This window comes from Fimicolochytrium jonesii, assembly GCF_025526975.1.
Source record: "Fimicolochytrium jonesii strain JEL569 chromosome Unknown EV422scaffold_2, whole genome shotgun sequence".
NCBI classification, from domain to species: Eukaryota; Fungi; Chytridiomycota; class Chytridiomycetes; order Spizellomycetales; family Powellomycetaceae; genus Fimicolochytrium; species Fimicolochytrium jonesii.
This window is the reverse complement of record NW_026515669.1, coordinates 535,965-558,583: the sequence shown is the minus strand read 5'-3', so window position 1 is coordinate 558,583 and position 22,619 is coordinate 535,965. Positions and strand designations below refer to the sequence as shown.

The 22,619-nt window shown below is 53.3% G+C and overlaps 10 protein-coding genes across 10 annotated transcripts; 5 read left to right on the top strand and 5 right to left on the bottom strand.

Moving 5' to 3' along the window:
* Nucleotides 1-7: 7 nt before the first annotated feature.
* Nucleotides 8-2,646, bottom strand: EV422DRAFT_514024 (nucleotide-diphospho-sugar transferase). The gene is made up of 11 exons (XM_053069207.1): nucleotides 2,426-2,646; nucleotides 2,123-2,365; nucleotides 1,892-2,043; nucleotides 1,671-1,824; nucleotides 1,496-1,604; nucleotides 1,242-1,423; nucleotides 1,094-1,165; nucleotides 845-1,020; nucleotides 579-781; nucleotides 403-506; nucleotides 8-325 (listed from the first exon to the last, which is right to left on the bottom strand). The coding sequence occupies exons 2-11, from the start codon at nucleotides 2,265-2,267 to the stop codon at nucleotides 267-269; spliced, it is 1,356 nt and encodes a 451-aa protein (XP_052929213.1). The 5' UTR covers nucleotides 2,268-2,365; nucleotides 2,426-2,646; the 3' UTR covers nucleotides 8-266.
* Nucleotides 2,647-2,757: 111 nt separating this feature from the next.
* Nucleotides 2,758-4,638, top strand: EV422DRAFT_600218 (alpha-1,3/1,6-mannosyltransferase ALG2; the record flags this gene model as incomplete). The annotated part of the gene is made up of 7 exons (XM_053073677.1): nucleotides 2,758-2,818; nucleotides 2,895-3,011; nucleotides 3,072-3,274; nucleotides 3,379-3,484; nucleotides 3,569-3,734; nucleotides 3,819-3,949; nucleotides 4,031-4,638. 7 exons carry the CDS (start codon nucleotides 2,758-2,760, stop codon nucleotides 4,636-4,638), a joined length of 1,392 nt encoding a protein of 463 aa, XP_052929212.1.
* A 219-nt stretch (nucleotides 4,639-4,857) lies between these two features.
* Nucleotides 4,858-5,385, bottom strand: EV422DRAFT_563571 (CTAG/Pcc1 family; the record flags this gene model as incomplete). Its single annotated transcript, XM_053072084.1, has 3 exons — nucleotides 4,858-4,975; nucleotides 5,141-5,290; nucleotides 5,354-5,385. 3 exons carry the CDS (start codon nucleotides 5,383-5,385, stop codon nucleotides 4,858-4,860), a joined length of 300 nt encoding a protein of 99 aa, XP_052929211.1.
* Nucleotides 5,386-5,533: 148 nt separating this feature from the next.
* EV422DRAFT_138927 (D123-domain-containing protein) lies at nucleotides 5,534-7,514 on the top strand. The gene is made up of 6 exons (XM_053064794.1): nucleotides 5,534-5,890; nucleotides 5,959-6,262; nucleotides 6,355-6,625; nucleotides 6,700-6,822; nucleotides 6,898-7,011; nucleotides 7,090-7,514. The coding sequence occupies exons 1-6, from the start codon at nucleotides 5,637-5,639 to the stop codon at nucleotides 7,302-7,304; spliced, it is 1,281 nt and encodes a 426-aa protein (XP_052929210.1). The 5' UTR covers nucleotides 5,534-5,636; the 3' UTR covers nucleotides 7,305-7,514.
* Nucleotides 7,515-7,613: 99 nt separating this feature from the next.
* Nucleotides 7,614-10,905, bottom strand: EV422DRAFT_139092 (phosphoenolpyruvate carboxylase). Its single transcript, XM_053064795.1, has 5 exons — nucleotides 10,799-10,905; nucleotides 9,330-10,700; nucleotides 8,211-9,266; nucleotides 7,848-8,143; nucleotides 7,614-7,773 (listed from the first exon to the last, which is right to left on the bottom strand). The coding sequence occupies exons 2-5, from the start codon at nucleotides 10,693-10,695 to the stop codon at nucleotides 7,753-7,755; spliced, it is 2,739 nt and encodes a 912-aa protein (XP_052929209.1). The 5' UTR covers nucleotides 10,696-10,700; nucleotides 10,799-10,905; the 3' UTR covers nucleotides 7,614-7,752.
* A 1,435-nt stretch (nucleotides 10,906-12,340) lies between these two features.
* On the top strand, nucleotides 12,341-13,490 carry EV422DRAFT_563568 (uncharacterized protein; the record flags this gene model as incomplete). Its single annotated transcript, XM_053072083.1, has 8 exons — nucleotides 12,341-12,386; nucleotides 12,475-12,490; nucleotides 12,580-12,637; nucleotides 12,723-12,842; nucleotides 12,931-13,005; nucleotides 13,076-13,133; nucleotides 13,219-13,275; nucleotides 13,348-13,490. 8 exons carry the CDS (start codon nucleotides 12,341-12,343, stop codon nucleotides 13,488-13,490), a joined length of 573 nt encoding a protein of 190 aa, XP_052929208.1.
* A 685-nt stretch (nucleotides 13,491-14,175) lies between these two features.
* Nucleotides 14,176-16,804, bottom strand: EV422DRAFT_563567 (Neurochondrin-domain-containing protein; the record flags this gene model as incomplete). The annotated part of the gene is made up of 10 exons (XM_053072082.1): nucleotides 14,176-14,246; nucleotides 14,321-14,407; nucleotides 14,488-14,996; nucleotides 15,073-15,230; nucleotides 15,297-15,785; nucleotides 15,859-16,049; nucleotides 16,120-16,259; nucleotides 16,328-16,370; nucleotides 16,431-16,526; nucleotides 16,597-16,804. The coding sequence occupies 10 exons, from the start codon at nucleotides 16,802-16,804 to the stop codon at nucleotides 14,176-14,178; spliced, it is 1,992 nt and encodes a 663-aa protein (XP_052929207.1).
* A 224-nt stretch (nucleotides 16,805-17,028) lies between these two features.
* Nucleotides 17,029-18,888, top strand: EV422DRAFT_138539 (UAA transporter). Its single transcript, XM_053064793.1, has 7 exons — nucleotides 17,029-17,188; nucleotides 17,256-17,294; nucleotides 17,366-17,630; nucleotides 17,712-17,740; nucleotides 17,803-18,308; nucleotides 18,382-18,443; nucleotides 18,513-18,888. The coding sequence occupies exons 1-7, from the start codon at nucleotides 17,085-17,087 to the stop codon at nucleotides 18,663-18,665; spliced, it is 1,158 nt and encodes a 385-aa protein (XP_052929206.1). The 5' UTR covers nucleotides 17,029-17,084; the 3' UTR covers nucleotides 18,666-18,888.
* Nucleotides 18,805-21,108, bottom strand: EV422DRAFT_600192 (GPI transamidase component PIG-T; the record flags this gene model as incomplete). Its single annotated transcript, XM_053073676.1, has 10 exons — nucleotides 18,805-19,056; nucleotides 19,120-19,294; nucleotides 19,358-19,558; nucleotides 19,631-19,687; nucleotides 19,756-19,932; nucleotides 19,992-20,076; nucleotides 20,151-20,341; nucleotides 20,411-20,553; nucleotides 20,630-20,804; nucleotides 20,877-21,108. The coding sequence occupies 10 exons, from the start codon at nucleotides 21,106-21,108 to the stop codon at nucleotides 18,834-18,836; spliced, it is 1,659 nt and encodes a 552-aa protein (XP_052929205.1). The 3' UTR covers nucleotides 18,805-18,833.
* Nucleotides 21,109-21,393: 285 nt separating this feature from the next.
* On the top strand, nucleotides 21,394-22,603 carry EV422DRAFT_553026 (cytochrome c/c1 heme-lyase). Its single transcript, XM_053071873.1, has 2 exons — nucleotides 21,394-22,097; nucleotides 22,170-22,603. The coding sequence occupies exons 1-2, from the start codon at nucleotides 21,559-21,561 to the stop codon at nucleotides 22,405-22,407; spliced, it is 777 nt and encodes a 258-aa protein (XP_052929204.1). The 5' UTR covers nucleotides 21,394-21,558; the 3' UTR covers nucleotides 22,408-22,603.
* The last annotated feature ends 16 nt before the right edge of the window (nucleotides 22,604-22,619 follow it).

Sequence of the window (22,619 nt, the reverse complement as noted above, 5' to 3'; positions counted from 1 at the left end):
TTTTTTGCACCCCATCAAAACATTTATCAGAACAATGGAATGGGTGGTGCATGGTCAACAACGGCAAAGCGCCAAAAATCGAAAGTACCAATGAACTACTGTACATATACAGCTACGGTAGCCAATCTGCTGGCCTCGGCGCCAAGTCTCGAAGCGGTTTTCTGACGGGGTGCGTAACATTCAGATTCTTAGAATAATGATGTCAATGCCTATGCAAATTCTATCGTTTGATTTTCTACTTTGATGCTCTACGCCTATGCAAAAGATTATGACTGGTCGATATCGAGATAATGGGATTGCGATAATTGCTCGCTAGTCCGTACGCCTGTGAAGAAAAGGAGACGGACACCGGTGAGCGTGAGGTTCGGGAAGTTAAGGGGAAAAAGCGACCATAGCACGTACTCTCTTTCTCAACGGTGTGATTTGGTCCGACTTCGCAATCCTTCAGTTGCGATTTTTCCGAGATCGTCGCGTTCATACTGACAATGCATCCGTCCAGTTTCACGCTGCAAGTTTGTTGATCAGATTTGAGCCTTGAGGAAGCGAATGTGCCCGTCCTTTTCTCAATAGTAACTTACAAGTCTTCGATGACAACGTGGTCCATGATGATCGAGTTTGTGATTTTGACATTCTTTCCAATGACGCAGTGCTTCCCAATCACGGACTTCTTGATACTACACCGTTCGCCTATGGCGCTGGATTCGACAATAGAGTCCGACCCGATCTGCGTCTGTTTGTTCCGGAGGTCCACTGGTGTGCTCGCTGAAGACGTTTTGGCTTTCTGTGTTGAGACGGGCGGTAAGGAACATATGCTAATTCTCAACCATGTTCATCGTCAACAAACCTGTCTGTTGACCTCCGCGTATGACCATGGTGTGTTCACGCGAGCACAGAATGCATCGCCACCGCACACCACGGCGGCACAGAGAACTTCATGGCCCTTGGGTTCAAGGGCATGAGGCGGCAAGTCGCGCGTTTTTTCCCCTTTCTTTTGCACCCTTTCGGTTGCACATTTGAGTACTGAAAACGAAGCGTGCCAGCATTGGTCAAGGGAGGCCCATACCCCCTGAAATGTGGCGATACTTATACTTACGTGTTTCCACATCATCGCTATTCGCGCTCGATGCCAGGGAGGCTTCTTCAAACGGGATGCCTTTCTCTTTCACTGGGGTTCGGATGCCATGTTAGTATCTTAGAGACCCTCGACTGTCAAGGTCTTTACAAAAATGGTCGCAACTTACATGTAGCTACCCCGTACTTCTGCCTCGCGTTCTCGCTGAACTGGCACTGCAGCAGCACCCGCAGCAGATCTTTGCGTATGCTGGATATCGATGGGTCGGCGACGACGACTTCCAGGACCCACCGTTTGAAGATGTATACATGTGCGTCGCGGAGGTTTGTGTGGATACTCAGTTTGGGGAATCTGAAGATGGACCAAAGAAGTCAGTCTCGAAAGAAGTCGGGTCAGAGGCACCAGTAGCGATATCTGGCTTACTTTCTGAGCATTGGTGTTCTTAGCTGCAAGAAGTCGCCGACGTCCTCTTGTTGTTTTGTATACACAAGTCGCCCTTTCCCAGCGTCGATGCCGACGTATTGAGCGTATGCTAGAAGCGCAATTACAGTCAGATTGGCGTCAGCGGAGTTTCCCATCGACCAATGCCGTTCCATACCATCCTTTTTCGCAGGTCGCTCCAAGTTTGCGTCCAGCTTCGAGTTGTCATAGAACAGCGTTGTGACGGCGGGGTTGTGAATTCGATGTAAGTCTATTAAGTGATGTGGCGACACATCCGTTATAACGTCGCAAGCCATCACAATGAAGTCCGTCTGTGGAGAACACCCATAAGGATACCATTCCCTCCGATGTCGATGAACGGTCCGGCTGTAGACCTACCTTGATCTCTTCATGAACGTGTCGCAATGCATCAGCCGTGCCCTCCCCATGCTTGGTTTCCTTTACTTTCCACTTCAACGGGGTAACGCCATACTTCAGCAGCTGTGCTTGGATCTCCATCTTGGAGCCAGGTGGACAAACGACAAGCACATCTGCGACGGCGAACATCGGTAAGCTCCCAGACATCCTAACCTAACCGTCCCGTATCCCCCACGGCTTTGCCCAGCGTACCTTGAGCTCGCGCAGCCTCCAACCATTCCATCTGGTAGTGTATCATGGGCTTTCCTGCAACAGGTAGAATAGCTTTGGGCACCTTATGCTCCCCTTTCGTATTGTTGTCATCGGTCAAGCAGTCGAGACTGTTGAAGGTGAACATCTCGCAAGTCAGTCCCCGCTAGGTCGCCCCGAAAGAACCAGTCCGTCTAAAGACTCATACCCTCCCCAATCCCTCGGTCGCCCGGCCAGGATGACCGCCTGTAAAAGGTCGTTAATACGTTGCTGAGTAGCACAAATGTAGGACCGCACCATTTTTACCTGGAACTCTGGGACAACATTCACTGGCCCCTTTGTGGCCTTGTTCTTGTCGTAATACATAATTGAAGTGCGGACCTGTGCAGGAGCTGTATATCTTTCCCTGCCAAAGTGCGATAGTATGTACAAGCAATGCAGACCGACGATCTAACACTATGGTACGTATATAAGCGAGTCAAAAGGGTCGATGGCAAGAGCTTTCAGGCTTCCTCGTTCAAAAAACTCCCCACGCGTTCCAATCTCGCTCCAACCAGCAGGCCATTTACCGCTGCTCGTGGGAGTGTTGCAAGTAACACAGGCACCGCTTGCGCCCGTAACGGCCAGCTACTGGAGCCATGGCCTCCAATACCCTCACGCCGCTCCGCATTGCGTTCATTCATCCCGATTTGGGTATAGGTGCGGAACCTTTCCTTCTTCCTCGTTTTCCTCGACCATTTGTCTTACGCCCAGTCCGTCCCCTTGTCGTCCGAAGGAGGAGCAGAGCGTTTAGTCGTGGACGCCGCCGTAGGTCTGCAGTCCCATGGACATAGCGTAAAAGTCTTCACGTCGCATCACGATCCCTCTCATTGCTTCCAGGAAACGCGGGATAGTAGGTCAGCCTCCTGTCCTTTTACTTTCAACATTTAGCTAACGGCAGGGCGTCCATCAGGCACTCTGGATGTATCCGTGATAGGCGATTGGCTGCCCCGCAGCATACTGGGCAAGGCATACATCCTGTTTGCGATTCTCCGCAACTTGCTGTTGTCGGCGAGCTTGCTGACGGCGGGACTTATGGGGAGAGAAAACTTTGATGTGTTGGTGGTGGATCAGTTATCAATTTCTGTACCACTATTGAGATTCTCCGGGGCAAAGGTGGGTCGCGGGCCCTGTGAAGGCTGCTGGTTCTATCGCGTTGGGGAAGGAAGCTGGACGATGGGCCCAGCTGGGCAAAACTGACCTTCATCCGCTTCTGTTAGATTCTCTTCTACTGCCATTTCCCGGACAAGCTTCTAACCAAACGTGAATCGCTCCTCAAAACCCTTTACCGACTCCCCGTCGATATGCTCGAAGAGCTTACAACCAGTATGTATTCGACACTCAAATCGTGTGAACCCCAATCGGACGCATAAACTCAAAGGCAGCCCATCTAATCCAGTGGTCTCTCAGAAATGGCGGATAAGATTGTCGTGAACAGTAAATTCACAGCAAACATCTTCCGGCATGCGTTTCCGAATATCAAGTCGGAGCCGGATGTGGTGTATCCGGGGATACACCTGAAGTCGTATCGTGGGGAGGTGGATGAGAAGAGTGAGGGTGTCGCCGAACTGGTCAGGTGGGTGTGGCGGAGGCTCGAATTGAAAACGGGGTGCTGGGGACTTTAGTCTGGAGACTGAGCAAGCTGTGGACTCGCTGATAGTGACAAAAAGACAATATTGTCTATCAATCGGTTCGAACGGAAGAAAAACATTGAGCTGGCGATACACGCATTTCACGCACTCAGAAGCAAAGAAGACGCGCAATTCGAGTCGCTACGGCTAGTTATCGCAGGTATGTCATGTCATGGTAGGTGAATCGTCTCACGCCGAATTTATCTGATTTGCCTCGCTGGGTATCATCTATAATCTACAGGCGGCTACGATTCGCGCGTCACGGAGAACGTTGAATACCTCACCGAACTCTCCTCCCTCGCGCAAGGGCTCAATCTCTCCACCCATACCTACTCCACAGAAGCCCGGAACATCCCGCCATCAACTCAAGTCGTCTTTCTCCCCTCCTTCACCGAATCCCAGCGCACCCATCTCCTCGCCACCTCCCAAGTCCTTCTCTACACCCCCAGCAACGAGCATTTCGGGATCGTTCCCCTGGAGGCCATGTACGCCTCGCTACCGGTCATCGCGGTCAACTCTGGTGGGCCTTTGGAGACTGTGGTGGAAGGCGTAACGGGATTTCTGCGGGATGGCGATCCAGAGGCGTTTGCCGAGGCGATAACGAGGATCGTGAAGGATGGTGGGGTTGAAGGGAAGAGGATGGGTGGGATGGGGAGGCGGAGAGTGGAGGGAACGTTTTCGTCGGAGGCGTTCATTGATAAACTGGAGGCGGTCATTGGAGAGATGCTGCGTAGCAGAAATTCGGAGGCGGAGGGGACGTGGCAGGCTCTTATGTTTCGGTTGCTAGCGTCGGCTGTAGTTCTAGCCATCGTGGGCTGGTGGTTTGCTAGATACTTTTCGTGGCCATAGAGAGATCCATAGCTGAGGCCCATCGGCGCAGACATTTCGGCGTAACGTAACCACATCCCCGAGTGACGCTGTCAGTTCGTCCGATGCAAAATGATTCTACATCCTACGCCGTGCAATGTCTGCCCCCGAACCAATGATCTGAAAGATCGCTTTTCCCAGTCTCCGTCATGAAACCCAGGGACCCCTCTCATATTCGCCTCCTTCAAAGTCACCATCGCGTCATACGCTCGCATCCTGGTCTCCGAACGCCTCCATAGTCTCTACGACCAGCGCCAAAAAGTCAAAGATACTCGATACCGATGTTCGTAATACCCTGGCTGATATTGCGTCAATCGTTCTGTCCGCGAAGATCACGAAAATTGAGAGGTTGAGTGTATTGATAAGGTAATGTCAACAGGATCTGGATCCTTTCATGACATGACAAGTCCCACTCCCATCTCGGCAAGGCATCCCCTGCATGCAAGCAAAGCCTTCCAAAAACCTTCCCAACCGACGTACGTACACGATAAGTTCGGCCTGCGAGTCCGGTGAGTTCCCTTCGCGCACAGTAAATGCCTTGCGACATTCGTTTGGTTTCAGTTCCCGGTCGACGGAGAGGACCTTTTGAGCAATGGACGCTAGGTGGGTCGATGGAAAGGGGACCGTTAAGGTTCTGCGAGGGATGGGAGATCAGTAAAGCTCGGAAGATTTGGGCGATTGCTGTGAGAGGACTTACACGTTGTGAGGGAGGGCGGGGGTAGCAGACATCTTGGATAGTTACGGAGTATCAGCTGTGCAGACGGTGGTCCCAAGGCAGACGATGATTCCAGGTCGAAGCCCGTAAGTTAGTTGGTGGTGAGAAAAAGCGACTCTCGTGAGAGCTGTGTGGGAAGAGGCAAAAGAGGCAAACGCGTCCTCCGCCCCAACTTCCTGAACTTCAAAAGTCGGGAAGCATTTCCCAGAAGAAGGCTCCTGACAGCTGTCTTCCTCCCAAGCACAGAAGGTGCATATATACCTACATGGCAGTACCCCTATCGGGACCAGCGCCCCCGGAAGGCCGCAGCAACGACTCCGATATGTCGGGAGCAACTTCAAGCACCGCCGGCGAGTCATTCAACTTCCCTCCAGTGACGGTGCAGCATGTCCAAAATTGCTCGTTCTCGGCATGGCACCCAACCTTCCGGTCCTGCACCCTGAAGAGCGTTGTGATACCGCTCTCCGAGGACTTTGTAACGTATCTGAATGCGGACGGGGTGTTCCTGCCGTTGGACGGGTGAGTGGCTGATGTGACAAATCGCTTTCTCCGTGTATGCACAGCCTAACTTCCTACATTCCTTGAAGCAATGGACGTCACCAATACGGCTGGTCAAGCGACGAGGACGAGGACGAGGCGCAGGCGGGAAAATCGGGCATCACTGAACTGCCAGCAGATACCGCAGAAGACACGTGGAAGCAGGACATTCTCAGCAAATTGCGCCTGGACGACGCTGCTTTGACGGACGATACATATGTTGGGGAGGAGAAGGGTGCGGATGAAGATGAGGACGACGATTTGCCGTCGTTTCCAGAGCTTCAGCAGAGGATAGAGGATGTCATTGCGGAGTTTGGGGCTGTGTTTCCGAAGCTGAATTGGAGTTCGCCTAAGGTGGGCACTAGACGCGGTCATTCAGCCGGAGGGTTGGGCACTTACTCCGCCGATGAATACCGAAGAGCTCACCATGCGTTTTGGGTCATTAGGACGCCTGCTGGGTAGCAACGGGCTCCACGCTGAAATGCACGTCACCCGCCGACGTCTTCCTGTTGCTCAAGAGTAGCGATTTTGTAGCGCATGATCTGGGTCACGCATTCGAAGGATGCGTGACGGACACCACTGCCGGACAACCAGAGGAGGCGGATGACGAGGCCGGGATAGCTGGACCGGAGCAATTCGACCTCATTTTACGGAAGTGGTACGAGCTACTTCCGTCGATGGAGTTCAGGTGCTTTGTGAAGGATGATCAGCTCGTCGGTAAGGAGCTGTTTTCTGATGCCCTAGGATTATGAGAAAGCATGCTGAACCGTTCACTTTGCTTTCTCTCTCAGGCATAAGCCAACGAGACACCGCCAACTATTACAAATTCCTTGTGGACGAAGGCGAAGAGCTCGCCGGATCGATACGTACATTCTTCCGCGACAAGATCCGTGGCAGGTTCCCGGACCCAAGTTGTAAGGCCTACCATCCCACTTCGGGGTGATACACATGCACCTTGTGATCATTGACTTGACGTCCCGTTCTTCCAGATGTGTTCGACGTATATATCAACCAGCACAACCGCAAAGTCTGGCTACTAGACTTTAATCCGTTCAGCCCAACCACCGACTCCCTCCTGTTCTCGTGGCCCGAGATCCTCAACGGTAAGTCCTCCCCCATCAATCATTTCCCGTATCCCGTTTGTCCCGTTTGAACAGAGCTCTCACATTCTCTCCCACCAGCACCAACACAATCAACTTCAGACGCAGACCTCCCATCACCCCCAACATCACCCCCATTCCGCATAATCCCCTCCCCCTCCTTAACCATCCAATCTGCCCACCCAGCCTACAGCATGAACCGCCTCCCGCGCGACGCCGTCGATCTGTCGAATGGCGCGTCGATTGATCAATTTGCGGATGATTGGAGGCGGATGGTTAGGGATGCGGCATTGTAAAGGGTTTGCGTATTATGATTGGTCACCCTAGATAGTTTTTGGAACGTATGGGAGGTGGGGTGGCATTTACGGTTGGAATCTGTATAGTCTAGATCGGTAGGCCGATTGCTCTGTTTGTCCGATTTCAGGCGTGTGTCGTAACGCCTCGGAATGTACATGGAAAGCTTCATTCGTCACGACCCACTTACTTCCACTAGTAGACGCGGCTGATTGAGGGTTATGCGTTGAGTGTTTTTCAATGTAATGTACAGGGTTTCCTGATGGCAACCATGAGAAGGGGAAAGTGCGAGAAGAGGGGCAATTCGGATGAAGTACGCCACATCAGAAGTCGCCGCATGTTCAAAGTGCAGACATTGACGAACAAAGAAGTAAGCATCAATATTCTACCGTCCAGAAAAGTAAGCAAGTGTGTGCCGCGACATGATTGTGATCTTCGGAGTCGCCCAATCTATCCTGTGTTACCCATTCCCTATAACCCGCGAACAAAAACATAAGTCAAGCAGCTGCATCGCGCAACAAGAAACGTCCCACACAAAAACATACCATAGCAATCCCCTGAATAGTAACACTCATCAAATCCCTCAACACCAAACTCTCCTCAACCCCCTTGTCCTCCTCCTCCCTCAAACGCCGCAGTGCCTCAACTTGCAGCAGGTTGATCGGGTCGGTGAAGGGGATACGCGCTTCGACGGCACGGCGGACGACGGGGTCGGAGGCTAGGAGATGGTCATAGCCGGAGACACTTAGGATCGAGTCGATGCATTTGCGGAGACGGTCGCGGAGGAGGACGCCGAGGGACTGGAGTTCGGGGGCGGGGGCCAGGGATTTTTCGTAGTATTCTGTATAGGGGAGGTTGTGCGTTAGCAACTAGGATGAGAGACAGTGGGAGTCGTATTATCAACATACCTGAGATCCTCGGGTCAGCCTTAGCCAACGTCATAGCAATAAGGTCCAGCGTACTCTTGAAGAACGGCCACTCCTGGTACATCTCCCTCAACGTGTCCAAATGCCCTTCCTTAACCGCAACCTCAATCGCCTCATCAATCCCCAACCACACGGGCAAATGCAGCCTCGTCTGCGTGAACGCAAAGATCCACGGGATCGCACGCAGGGTGTCGATGCCTCCCGTGGCTTTACGCTTCGAAGGTCGAGACCCGATGTTCATGGATCCGATATCGGTGATGGGCGTGGCGGTGCGGAAGTAGGGTGTGAATTCGGGGGTGTCGCGGACAATCTTGCGGTAGTAGTCGCAGGAGATGTCGGACATGTGTTGGAGGAGATCGCGCCATGCGGGTTTGGGTGGGGGTGGGGGTGCGAGAGTCGAGATCAGCGTGGCGGTCGTGTATCGCTCCAGGGTCTGCTCGGCCGTGCCAGTGTGTCCAAAGTGGTGGTCGATAATCTCTCCCTGGATGGTAATGCGCATGCGGCCTTGCACGGTGCCGGAGGGTTGCGACAGAATGGCAAGATGCTGGGGTCCGCCTCCACGGCCGACACTACCACCACGACCGTGGAAGAGGGTGAGGCGCACGCCGTATTTGTCGCACGTCCTTACTAGCTCTTCTTGTGCGGTGTACAGGCAGCATACAGACGTCAGCCTGGATCCGTCTTTGGCAGAATCGGAATACCCAAGCATGACTTCTTGCTGATCGTGAATGGAGGACCGGTAGTAAGGTACAGACAGCAACCGGTCGATAGTCTGTGGAGCAGCCTCCAAATCGGCCTTTGTTTCAAAGAGCGGTGCGACTCGCATGGGCGTCACAACCCCAGCGGTCTTCTGCAACAGCGCAACGGCCAGGATGTCAGACGGCACGCGTGCCATCGAAATCACGTAGGCACCGAGCGCATCCGACCCGACTGTTGCAAGCATGCGGAAGGTAGCGACGACCTCCTTGACAGAGTCGGGGACATCTGGGGAGTTCTGTGGCCAGTCTCCGGGGATCAATGGACGACGGCCTCTGAGCTCTGTTGGGGGGACGTAGGACATTGAGCAATGAAAACTGTGAGGTGCTCACAGGTAACTCGTACCTTCAATCAACCACTCCTGCTTCTTCTCTTCGGTCCATTCAGCGTATGAGCCCAGACCCAGGTATTGCGTGATCGCATCGACAACCTCAGCGTGACGGTCAGACTCCTGTCGAATGTCAAGTTTGACAAGCGTGAGACCAAAGGTCGAGATCCTCCTGGCGAGAGACTTCAGACGGCCGTTCGCAACGAGTCCATCACCACAAGCCACCAGACTGTTGTAACACAAAATCAAAGGCTCAAGGATCTCCTTCGCCTCGCGAATAAATCCGCGCGGCGGCGGCGGCGGGTTCTCGACGCCAACAGCACCTTGCAGGTATTCCTCGGTGATCTTTGCCCTGTCACGCAAGACAGAGAGCAGCACACGGTACGGCTCGTCTCGCGGGATATTTCCTCGCGAAAACGTCAAATTGGTCTTTCGGGATGAGGCGACGATTGTTTCGTTGGGGATCTCTGCTACGACCGCTGCGAGTTCGGGGCTACAGACGGTCATGGAGAGATCAAACATGAGCTTGTCGACTTCCGTGTAGATGAGAGTCGCCGCGCGCCATCTGCAGAGTTTGATGACTTCGCGAGTGACTTCCGATGTGACGAACGGGTTGCCGTCTCGGTCACCTCCGATCCAGCTTCCGAATGTAATCAGATTGCTGTCGACCGGGAGAGGTGGTTGTCCAATCTCCGCCAGCGCGTGGTCGACGGTGGCCATGAAGTTTGGCAGGCATGCCCAGATGGTGTTTTCGATCACCATCAACCCGTTACGGGCCTCATCATCAGGGGTGGGTTTGATGCGTCGAACAGTGTTTGTGCGCCAGGCAGCCAAAATGTCGGCTCGGATGGCATCACGGTTCTCCTCCTCTTCTTGAGGCGTCATGATCGTCTTATCACGAGTAGCCAGACAGTTTGCGATGTGGAAATACTTGTCCAATAATGTCCGCCTCGCAGCTTGGGTAGGGTGAGCAGTCAGCACCAAATCGACGTTCTGCTTCGCCAGCGTGTCGCGGATCTGCGCTGGCTTGAATCCTCGTTCCTGGAGAAGCTGAAAGGCGTCGCGACAAGTCTGCCTGTACGACAGGGACGACTCGCCTCTCCTGTATCCACGCCAACGCCTGACACGATGTTGACGTTCAGCAATGTCGGCCAGCGTCAAGAACTCGTGGAAGACACGCGCAATTTCCAGATGAACTGAAGGTGTTTCAATCCTCTTTACGATAGACACCATGGTCTGGAAAGTCTGCTCGGAGGGTGATTCGCCATAGTCTCGAGATGCGAGGAGCAGCTCATCCACGATAGCAGCAAGATGGTCCGGAACTCCTCCTGCCACTCCCGAGTGATCTCTTATCGTCGAAAGCAGAAGGTCCGAGAGTAGCATAATGTCTTCCTGTGGGAGAAACTCTAGTGAGACGGGGGCAAGTCACGCGAAACAGGCCAGCCGCGGTTATCAAGTAAGACCTTCCGCCTAACGTTACGCGTACCCTGAGAGGTTTGTTGAAGTCGATAGCGTCAGGTGTGTGCTTCGACTCCAGCAGATCATGGGAGGACATCATTGTCGAGATGATCTCCGTCATAGAGCCCTGCTTCGAGCCATTCGGGCTCACATTGTTGCTTGGTGTGGCGACCATAGTGAAGTTCGGCGAGTGCCTGAGGTTTTGCGAGGGTGAGGCGGCACTCTTCTTGAAGACCTATGTGTATGTATGAAGTGGCCTATGTTTCAGAGGGAGGGTTCCCAGCGTTCTTTGCCGAGATATACATATGCGAGGAAAATGGTGGGAAACCCCATATCTAATCTCATCGGGTCTGCGACTCTGCGTGTCTGCGCGCGTGCGTCACCACTGAAGGAGGACCCGCGCGTCAAAAGGAAACCATCGCAGAGCAGGAGAGGAGATTTCGGTGCGAAAACGTGGAGATGGATGGGCCTGATTCCTTACCATCGGAACTTGGCAAGTTGTATTCCCATGTCCGGAATTGACTTGGCATGGCTCTATTATTATATAGGTCTAGGGAACCTGCCATGGCAGGATCTGTGGGGCCTGGGGCTGGGGATGCTTGTGAGCCTCTGACACATGCCTCGGTGCTGGCGCATGCCGCTGCGCAAATCGCCGGGGGTGTCGGCACGGTGCCACTGCGGTGCCATTGACCCGACTCATTTCTGCTTGAAGGGTCCATACATAACCATCAATCGGTCGAGAGAGGAATGGTGACTGAGCAAGGGATGGCTTGCGGAGGTTTGCTACATGTTGCTGAAAGTCAGCGGCTATCATACATTGAAACAGGCAAGGAGTGTTCCATTTGAGGTTTCTCTCGGGGAGGCCTGCTATCGACTCCGCATGCCAAACGACCTATTCTGACCCGGTCTCGTTGACTTGCTGCTATCCAAAGTACGTGAAACTGATTGTTTTCATTGTCAGTGCCGGTGGATAGTGTGGCCGCAATAAAACGAGGGAACCGAGGCAATCGTCCAGATATTATTAGAATAATTCTCGAGCAACGATCTGCGTCAAAACGGTTCCCTGTGGAAAGCTTCCGGCGTTTCTGCCATCATGAGCCCAGATGCTTGGAAGTCAAACGCCTACCACTAGCTCAATGATGAGGTCCTTCAGATCCCGCTAGCCAAGCTGTCCTTCTATGTTACGCTGCCAATAGCTCGAAGGGCAGGTTGCGTATTTACGGTCAAAGTTAGTTTATGGATGTGAAGAGGGAGAACCCTCAAAGTTATGAACTCGCCGCAAATCGAAAAGCGGAGGGTCACGCTGTGCTCCCTCGGACGCGGCGAACATCTGCGAATATGACAAGACGAGCGGCCGGTCGCAACTGGCTGGGAACAAACTGCAACAAAGGACGTTGGCCGCCCGCAGCACCAACTTGCAACAGTCTCGCCCAATCGAGCCCCCCGCACAAGTTGCAACACTCTACAAGTTCATACCCGCTTCGCTCGCTCGCTCGCTACTCGCAGTCGCCCTTCCGAACTCGTTGCTTTAGACTGCACTCTCAGCCGTCGCGTATTCTGACTCGTGGCCATGGGCATCTTCAACTTCGAGGACCAGCTCCTCCAGTATGGCCAATGTACGTGGTTTCCCCCTATCTGGGGCTTTCTTTTGACGTGCAGGAATGTTGGACCTACCTAACTCCGCACTTCGTCCCTGGGCCATAGATCACCATGCTAAACTGTAAGCGAGTCCACCGCCGGATAGAGTGACAAGCAGTGAAACGTAGGAAATGACTGACGAGAACGATCGTAAATCCCACTCGAAAACAGAAACCAGCTTGTTCACTTCGTGTTTGTCCCCACGATTCTGTGGACTGTCCAAGTTTGGGTATGCATTTGCTGGGAGTCATACTGTCTAACCTACCCCAAATCAAGTCCCTAACTCAATCCTCTGCCCGTTTTCCCACCCACAGCTCACACAAACGCCAACCTTTGGAGAGTGGGCGTTCACCTACCTGTGGCCTTTGAACGCCGCTTTCATCGTGACGGCGGTTTACAACATCTATTACATCGTGTTGGATCCTGTTGCTGGCGTAAGTTTGGGAGAGGAGCAGATTGCCTTTGCCTTGCCGGCCGAGCGCGTGTCTCCGAAAAGTGTCATCTTACGTTTCCCTCCGTTAGACTTTGTATGCCCCCGTTCTGTTCGGTCTCCTGCATTACGCCAACACCTTCGCGGCTAAGGATCAAGTGTTTGATGTAAGTCTCGTGAGCGGTCCCATACCATCTACTTGATTTGATCGAGCTCACCGATGCTCTCTCCCAACAGGTTTCTCCGCAGATCGCTGCCGTCGCCATTCACGCCAGCAGCTGGATTGCCCAATTCTGTAAGTAGCTCGATGGGAATGTCGAACGTCGACTTGCCTCGTGGTTTGTGCTTCTTCTGATGGAACGATGATCCTTCTTGAATAGTGAGCCACGGCCTCATCGAGGGACGCGCGCCCGCCTTGCTGGATAACTTCTTCCAAGGTGAGTACCGTATTGCCCATGCGCGTAATATGCCGCCCGAGACATGCTAATCGTGCTTCTAATCCCACACAGCACTCGTCCTCGCGCCATTCTTCGTCTGGGTCGAGATGCTCTTCACTCTAGGCTACCGCCCACAACTCCAAGAGCGCCTCGACTCCCGTATCAAACACGCGATTGGGGAGTGGAAGGCGTCGAAGACTAAGAAGGTCAAGTAAAACAAACAATCTAGCGTTCTCATTACCCTTGGCCCGAATTTTATTTTGCTCAAACGTGTTTTAGAAGTAGCCGTGTAGGCGTTCCATTTTTTTCACCTGCTCGCTCCAAATTCTTTTAATATCGAAGGGCTACCAGCTTTTCTAGTTTGTTTCCCAGTTGCCCGCGCATATGCTTTGTACCCTACGCCGTGTAGTTCACTACTACTACGAACGCTAATATAGCTTCAGTAAACTCCACCCTTTCCTTACAGCACCAAACGACAACAGGATGATTTCCCTGCTGCGGGAGTAATCCACCCGTGCTAATTCGATTGTAATTCGTTTCGTGGAGGGAGAGGACGGCGGCAATCTACATGGTCGAGGTCCTGGCCGTCGCACGGGGTCCTTGGGTGTAGACGGAGCGGCCGACGTGGGAGGAGGCAGGGCCACGGGAGACGCCATAGTTGGAGGAGGGAAGAGATCGTTCAGATGCGGGCGAGGTCGGGCCGGGGATATGGATGCATTCAGAGTCTTCGCGATGTCGATGACTACTGGTGCCTCATCGCGAGCGCAGTGGCGGATGAGATCCGCTTCGCTCATTCCTTTGCACGGTGGCCGCCGAACTCGCTAATCATGAGCTTGGGACTTTGTGATGGTGCCGACAAGCGTCATGCATTTAGGACGATGCTGTGACAGTGAACAGATGCTACTTTGCAAGGAACAACTCGTGCCAGTGCCCTAGTGCCTCTCTTGCTTCGGGGTCCAATATGCCTGACTCTGCAAGGGCAAGGAACATTGATATGCGTAAGACCAAAGCATCGGGCTTGAACAGTGTAGGCTCATCGACTCACTTTGACTTAGCTTTTGCAAAGCCTGCACGCTCTCAAGCCGACGGATCTCGTGATCTTTGGGTATTGGTCTCGTACATGCCGTGAACGCTGGAACAAAGGATCGCGCATATCAACATCACTGCCCACCATCCACCACCGCCCCACCCTTTCTCTCACGTCCAGGATACCTGAGCACGAAATCAGCCAAAGCTCCTTCAACTCCTCCCACCCTGCTTTGCTCTTCCCGCCCTCCAGCTCGAGACCCCGCAGCAGGAATTTGGCGGAGACGTCGATTATCCCCTTCGCAAGATGCTGAGCGCCCTTCAACTGATTCGGAGACAAACTCCTACAAACAATCAACGCATACGCGACATAATGCGCCACCAACTGCAAATCCTCATCCGTCGTTGTCTTCGCAGCCGGGTCCAACCCCTCCACATCCCTCCCAAACAAATCCAAGCTCCGCACAATCTGATCATCACTCTTCACCACCTCATCTTTCGTCGCCACAACGTTGAGTAGCGTGCCGACTATCGATAAGGAGAATGGTGATGGGCCCGATTGAGACGACCATACGTCGATGAGCATGCGGCAGCCGCCGGAGGAGATGAAGGCGTCGCGGATGGCGGGATCGGCTGTGATGTTTAGTAGGGCGGGGCCCAGGAATTGGATGGGGTGGAGATTCAGGCATTCGAGTCTGTATGGTGAGTTGAATGGTGATGTTAGGGGAGATGATCTGGTGTTTGTTAGGATGGGCGAACACTTGTCTTTACCGGATCCGTCCCGCGGATACGAGGACAGGCACGACCTGCCGAATCTCCTTGGTCGACATGGTATCGTCTTCGGCGAGCCATGTGGCTAGCAGTCGCAGGCAGGACGCGGTGACGAGTGTGTCCAGGCTATGCACGTTTTTAACGTAATCGCAATGTATCTACGAAGAAACGCTTTGGTCAACCGCCTGACATCCGCAGTGTGTGGACATCCCCCATTGGCATACCTGCACATCAATCAAGTAAGCCCTGACAGACTCCATCGTCTCATGCAACGACTGTCTGATCGACTCCACCGTCTCAAGCGGTAAACTGACGCTCGCTTCCTCACTTTCCCCAATCAGGCCGCGAATCAGCGTTTCCACAATCTCCGCACAGATCGGAACAATCTGACATGCCCTCGACGCAGGATCGGGGATCTCCGACGTTGGTGCATCGTCTAGCAGTAACCGCAGTTCACCCCCCGCAAGGTGGATGAGGATAGTTGCGGTCTGCGCCGGGGACAAATCGACCGCAGATCCTTCTCTCGCCTTTCCTTTGCTGTTTCCTGGTCCCTGTAGAATCCAGCGGGCACCGTACTGTCGGCACAATGCCGAACTGAGCATGAGCGCCATGTCCCGTTGCTGGGAGCCTATCTTGCTCGTTAAGATGGTCATGATTCCCTTCCGCAATTCCAACGCCCAGTTAGACACGGGCCCGTTCATTGGTTTCAGATCCTGGTTCGAACGTCCCGAATTAAGTCAACATTCCACCCGAAGGGATGTGTGCAAAGAGCTACAAACGACTCACATGGTCCGCAAAGATTTCCATCAGCAAGCGCCCGCACTCGAACTTGAGATGGGTGTCGACCGTCGCGAAAGTTGTTGCAATCATGTCCAGGAACCCCTCCCTGAATGCGGTGTTTGCATCGTTAAAGAACTCCCCTCGCGAATGCACGGTGCGGTATAGTTGCTCGAAAAGATGAAATGCCACCACCGATGCTATTAATCGAGGGGAAGGTCAGCAAACCCCTACTTGATGGCATTCGGTGGCAATGCTGTAATAGCTCACCATCCTCTGGTCCATCAGACATCGCGGAATAGATCCGTCTCAAAGTATCTAGATCTTGCAGCTGTGTCGCTCCTTCCTCTGAGTCTGCGAAGAAATACAGACATTCCATGACGGGACGCTTGAACTCCGACATATCGCGGCTGGAATGTTACTAGTCAGCCGACATCCTCGTTGAACGGTGATAGATTCAGGCAAAACGGCGACTAACCTGTCCAGCAGCTTCGCCAGGGACGGTATCCTAGACGTGAGTTCTAGAGGAAGGATCAATTGGTAAATTTGTGAGCGTAGCCAAAACAAAATTCGACACGCACCTGGCCGGTTCCTGAAGTCCGCCTCCGAACCAAACACTTGGATAATGTTCAGCGCCAGGCCTTTCAACGTATCCCCAGGCATCTCTTCCGTCCCCTCTGAAAAGCAACATATTTGTTCAGTTGCCCCAGCCTCTACCCTGTCTCGTCCCACCACCCAAAAGCCTACCAGACGTCAACAGCCTGTCAACAAAGTTCCAGTCCATGTGCTCGAAGCACATTCGAAACGCATCTTTGTCCGTCTCCGGGTTGACCAGTTTGGGTATCATCAACAAGCCGACGAACTTTTCTTCGTCCTTTCGGCCGGGTGAGAGCAGGTCTAGGCATTTAGAGAGTTGTCGGCGGCGACCGTCGTCTTCCATGGCGTCGGTCGTCATTTCGGCAAAGTCCTGTTTCGAGTTGTTTCGGATGCCGTACACGGACTGTAGTGTAGCTTTTGCAGAGGGCTTTGTTGCCACCTCAACCAGGAGGTCCTGATAAGCCTGATAGTCAAGTCCTCTGATTGTTTGCCGTCCTTGAGGCTGAGGGGTTTCTCTGCAAGTCGGACCTCAAGTTCGACTGACGGCAACGAGAAAACGCGTCAAAAAGGCGTCAGTCGCCGCGGGACGTTCACGACGCTTCCTGGAAACTCACAATCGCACCTACGCGCGCGGTCCCATGTCCACAGCGGTGAAGGCTCGTCCAACGCAGGCCCAAGCAGCGGCGGTCGGTCGCATATTCCTGCGGGAATGGGTGCTGGTTGCCGCCCTGATCTTTGGAGGGTAAGCTCTGCGCTTTCAATGAAGCCATGTCGTCCCATGCGTCTAAAGCGTATGCGTTCTGTTTCAGGTGTTGTTCGAACGTGTGGACCCTCGAACTACTAGTAAAGTGCGTCGCCGAAGCGGGTGGGTTGCAGGAGGGAAGCAGGCCACTGACGAAGGAGTTTTATAACGGAATAGGAGCCAACCGAAGAGTGGGAACCTCATAACGTTCGCCCAGTTTCTCGTCGTTGCTGTCGAAGGGCTTTTTCAACACCTTGAATGGCGGTCCGGGTCTTCAGGATTCCCATTAGGGCTGAAGAAGAGGGTCATTCCACTGAAGTACTGGATAGCGATGGTGACGCTGTTCTGGACGGTGTCGATCTTGAACAACTATGCGTTAGGCTTTCGAATAGAAATGCCCTTGCATATCGTGTTTAGATCGTTGGGGCTGTTTGTTAGCATGGTATGGAACGGAGACAGATGGAGGATGTGCATGTTGGCTCTCTTTGATCCCTGCTCCAGAAAGTAATCATCTCCCTTCTAGTTGATCGGCTGGGCGCTGTTCGGGAAAAGGTCAGTGCCCCGACGCGTGAGATCGATCGATGCAACGGTCGCTGATACCTTTCCTCCGGCAGCTTCTCACAACAACAAGTAGCTGGCGTCGCCCTGGTCTCCATCGGCGTGCTTATATCCACCTACAGCTCAGCCGTCGCAGCTCCCTCCAAATCCAACGCGGATTCCGCCGTCCCCGCCACCCCTCTATCAGAATGGATAGCCGGTCTCGGCATTCTCTCCCTCGCTCTCATCCTCTCCTGTTTCCTTGGACAGCTGCAACAAACCACCTATGCAAAGTACGGACGGGCATGGCGCGAGGGCTTGTTCTACACGCATTTCCTGGGATTGCCCGCTTTCGTGCTGTTCTATAGCGACCTCAGGCAGCAAATGGCGGTGTACAATGAGTCACCGCTCGTACCTGTGCTGGAGCCTGTGCTGGGTATGCTTGGGCCGGTGGAGAATATGGATATGCTTGGAGGGAAGGGCGGGGTGCTTGGGAGTGCGATAGGAGGGGTGGGTGCGATATGGGAGGATGTGAAAGTCCCGAGGTTGTGGGCTTATTTGGCGCTGAATACCATTACCCAGTGTAAGCATCCGAAATCATGCGTATGAGGGGCCCTCGGAATGTGGGATGCAGCTTCTCACTTCCATATCTTCAGATGTCTGCATAGCTGGAGTACATCGGCTCAGCTCCATGGCTTCCGCCGTCACACTGAATCTGGTCGGTCTATGTATTGCCTGCCTCATCATTACTCTTCGCATCCATCCGTGCTGACCATCGTTTTTGCAGATACTAAACGTGCGAAAGTTTGTGAGCCTCGTGATATCAATCCTCGTATTCGACAACGAGTTCACACTAGGCCACTGGCTCGGAACAGCGGCGGTGTTTCTCGGCACTGCTGTATACTCCCAGAGTGGCGTGCCAAAGAAGAAGACTACATGAATAGAGACTCCTGGCTACCTAATGGAGAGATGTTGATCGCACAACGAAGATCGCATAGATACGATGTAGATAGAATCGCAGACTACTGCTGCCGCTCTCAGCTTAGATGATAACATAAGTGGGCCATGAAGCAAAGATCTCCCATGTGCGATGACGGAACGAGTAATATTAATCCTTGATCACCAACGGCTCATACCGTCTCGTCAACAAATTGAACATACTGCCAAACCACAGCGCCATGACGGTGCACGTCAGGGTGATGACGTTGTAAGGCATACTGAAATCCGGCGTCGGGAGGCTGACGAGCACGCTCTCAGTATATATTCGGTGTGTTTTGCCTTGAACATCCCCGTCTTCGCCGGATGGGGTAGTGAACGTTATGATGGCAGCCCTGTAATCAAGAGTGTGAGATGCACGTCGAGGAGGCCGAGTACCGTGCGACCAGATGACTTACCCGATATCGAAACCGCGATTCGCGTCTGGTGGATGTTCCGTGTACTTGATGAACGCTTTGTCAAAGTCAATGTATAGCGTTGTCGTGCTGTTTGCGGGTAACGTCATGGCCATCTCAAGGACAGCGGGGCGTCCACGGTCAATCGCCGGCTGGAAGAAAAGATCCTTTACGATATCTGAGGCCGGCATCGATATTGTCAATAATCAAGCATTTAAGCAGCGAGTGAGAAGCCACATACCTGCACCATTCCCGGCTGTTGTCTCCGTGCGCAAAGTATGTAGGTACAACTTGAGGTACCATGGCACAGCGTCGAACAAGGTGATATCCTGATCATTGTCGGGATGATCATTTATCAGGTCGACGGCCAGTCCTCCACGTTCGCCGCCATAGCCGGTTCCATATCGATGCGCTCGGATGTAGGTGTCATTGCGATTAAAGCCTGCGGATGATCCGTTGTGTAAATATCACCACTGAGTTTAAAGTTTCGCGATGATCAAGGCTCAAGGCTCACCAAAAGACACCGCCGTATCCGACCAGTGAATACCGAGGTCAAAAGTTGGTGACGATCCTGGAGGGCGAGGTTGAAAGAGAATGTCAGTGCTGCCATGGGCCTGAGACGACGTCCGTCCTACTCACTTTGGTCGAGTAAATAGTGGGCTGTGATATATCCAGTGTACCCATTGACGATTCTCTTGGGTTCTGGAGTGAACGTAACCGCGGGATGGCTAGGGACCGTGACCTGCACGTCGGTCTCATCAGCCAATGCGCACGTGGACGGTACTGTCCGTTCGAAGAGACTGCTGAAGGTCCAGTCTGTGTGTTTACGGAGAGTGAGTGGTCGCAGGGGAAACCCGATAACGACAGGAAGCCACCTTTTCTGTTCTCAAAGCGGATGGGGTCTAGAACCACGAGTAAAGTCTGGGAAAACTCCAGACCACGCTCTGTACACGCCTCATTCTGCGATGCGATGCAAAGCGGTCGTCAGCCTAAGGTCGTCTTTCACTAGGCAGGGATTAGGCGACCGTACGCACCATGCATAATGGTCGTAGATGTGTACCCATCGAGTGGTAGCTTCCATCAAACAACCGGTAGGCATTGAACAGGCTTGCCAGTCCAGCTTTTGTTTGACATGGGAGCAGCTTGCCCCATGGTGTGAGGTTCTCGGTGCAAACAGCCTCATGGGGCAAGTGTCCATAGCGAACGTGCAAATCCGACCCTTCGCCTTCAATTCGACCTCTGTGAGTTGGCTGCTGGCGGTGAGAACTATCGGCACTCCGAGTAGCACACACACCTGCTTTTGGATTTGAAGGGTACTCGCCTTCCGGTTGGAATGACAGTAACGGCTGAGCCGTAGATGCCTGATCAATCTGATTCAGCGACGCGCAGAACAGTCCAGCCAACGCATGGGTGAGACCTTTCCACTGCGTATCTATGCTGATGAAAAGTCTCTTAGCCCGAAGGACTTCCAGCGGCCCTTCCAAATCACAGTCGTACGACTGGTATAACGTACTTCGCCGTGGTGTTAAACCATGTCCACAACTCAACACCGGTCGCAGAGGCGAGAGACGAGTATCCCCATTTGGCAGAATTCCAGTTCCCTTGCGAGAACGTCAAATGAAACTCCTGCACCCCATACGTCTGCACGACTTCTCCGATGGATCGCGGCAACAGTCCGTATTGGTTGTCTGTTCATCCAAAAATCAGCCGTCAGAACCGACAGCACCAAAGCCTCGTATCATCCCACTCTATCCTCTAACCTTCTGCTTTAGCCAACGCCAAAGGCCCTATCTTCCGGTTGAACGCGAACTCTGCCACTACTTTCCCATCGTACCCTTGCGACACGCGCAGTGTTTCCTTATAGCTTTCACCGGAGTTCGCTTGCGCGTTCGCGGACACACACGAGAGAGCCCCCAACGCCAACAGTAGCCCTGCGGTTATAGGTCGCCTCCTCGATCGCTGCGAGCGGACTGCTCTTTGCGGCCGACTCATGGTGCCGCAACTTTCTGCGTTTTTCGAGGCTCTTCCTTCCCGGCTGGACCGTCGTGGTAAGGTTTCGATATATCCCTTGCCTTCCTGACCTTGGCCAACGTCCTCGGTTCAACGTCTTGTTGCCGGTGGGAAGATGGCCAGAATTGCTAAAAGTCAAAGCGGTGACCAACTAGTCAGGGAACCCCAAAGGTGCGAAGGTGCGCGAACCCACGAGGTCACGTGAGCACCACGCGAGCAATCGATTCGGAAGACGTCGTGTTTGTCTGAACTTCCGCTCGGATTTTCCAGCCCTCTGTCGATTTCGGCGTTTCGTTTTGCAAAGCAACTTGAGCGGAACCGCAGGAAGAGAACCCTTAGATACGACGAATATAGCGAGCTACTGAACCGCCAGGTTAATCAGGTCGTCTAAACAATAGCAACGCAGCGCAAGTCACTATTCATCACTACGCAATGGGACCCTCAGCAAACGGCGATGTCTCGGCCGGGGACAAGTGCCCAGTAGACCACAGTTCCTTTGTGAAGGTCGCTGGCGGCCAGAAGGGAAGCTCAGATAGCAAGGGAGGCTGTCCTGTCGACCATGGCGGCAGTGCCAGCAAGCCCGCTGGTCATCCTCCTACACCATCCGACTCCCTCAACCCTTTGAACATGATGCCAAACCTATCCCAACACCCGCTATCCGCTTCTCAACGCACAGTCCTCTCGACATCTCGAACACAGTCGAGTATCCCACGACCAGATGTGAACGAAACATGGGACTACCCATCGCCCCAACAGTTCTACAACGCGCTTGTACGGAAGGGTTACGAGACCCCCGAGGCCGAAGTGCCGACTATGGTGGATATTCACAACTTCCTGAACGAGGCGTGTTGGGGGGAGGTGCAAAAGTGGGAGAAGAAGTTCCACTGCGATTGCAAGGATCTTAAGCTGAAGAAGTTCCAAGGGAGGCCACAAGATCTGACTCCGAAGGCGCGGATGTATAGTTGGTTTGGGTAAGCATCGATCAGTGTTAAGGCAGGCTTTGCCGTTCATGACAGGTGCTGAGTTGCAACTCTCAATTCTAGGGTGGAGAAACCGTTCGATCGTCACGACTGGACCATAGATAGATGCGGAGAGGATGTCCGATATGTCATTGATTACTACTCTGCACCGGACGAAGAGCCAGGGGTTCCCGCCTTCAACTGTGACGTGAGGCCGGCGCTTGACAGTCCATCGGCGGTATTCGATAGGGCTCGGATGGGAGCGCAGCGCATATGGGAGAGGGTCTTTGGGCCATCAGAAGCCGCACATGAGGCGGCATAATACCAGGACACCGACATATGCAATCATCATTTATATAGACGCACATTACGGTCGGCACCCACATAATCTGTAACTCGAAAGTCTTTTTTCCCCATTTCCTATCGAATGTCGATGCATTCGCGGACTCGTTCTACCTTACGGTATGCGAAACTGAGCTCGCAGTCGGGGGTGGCTGTGTTGATAATATATTCGCGTGCGTGTCACAATTCGGA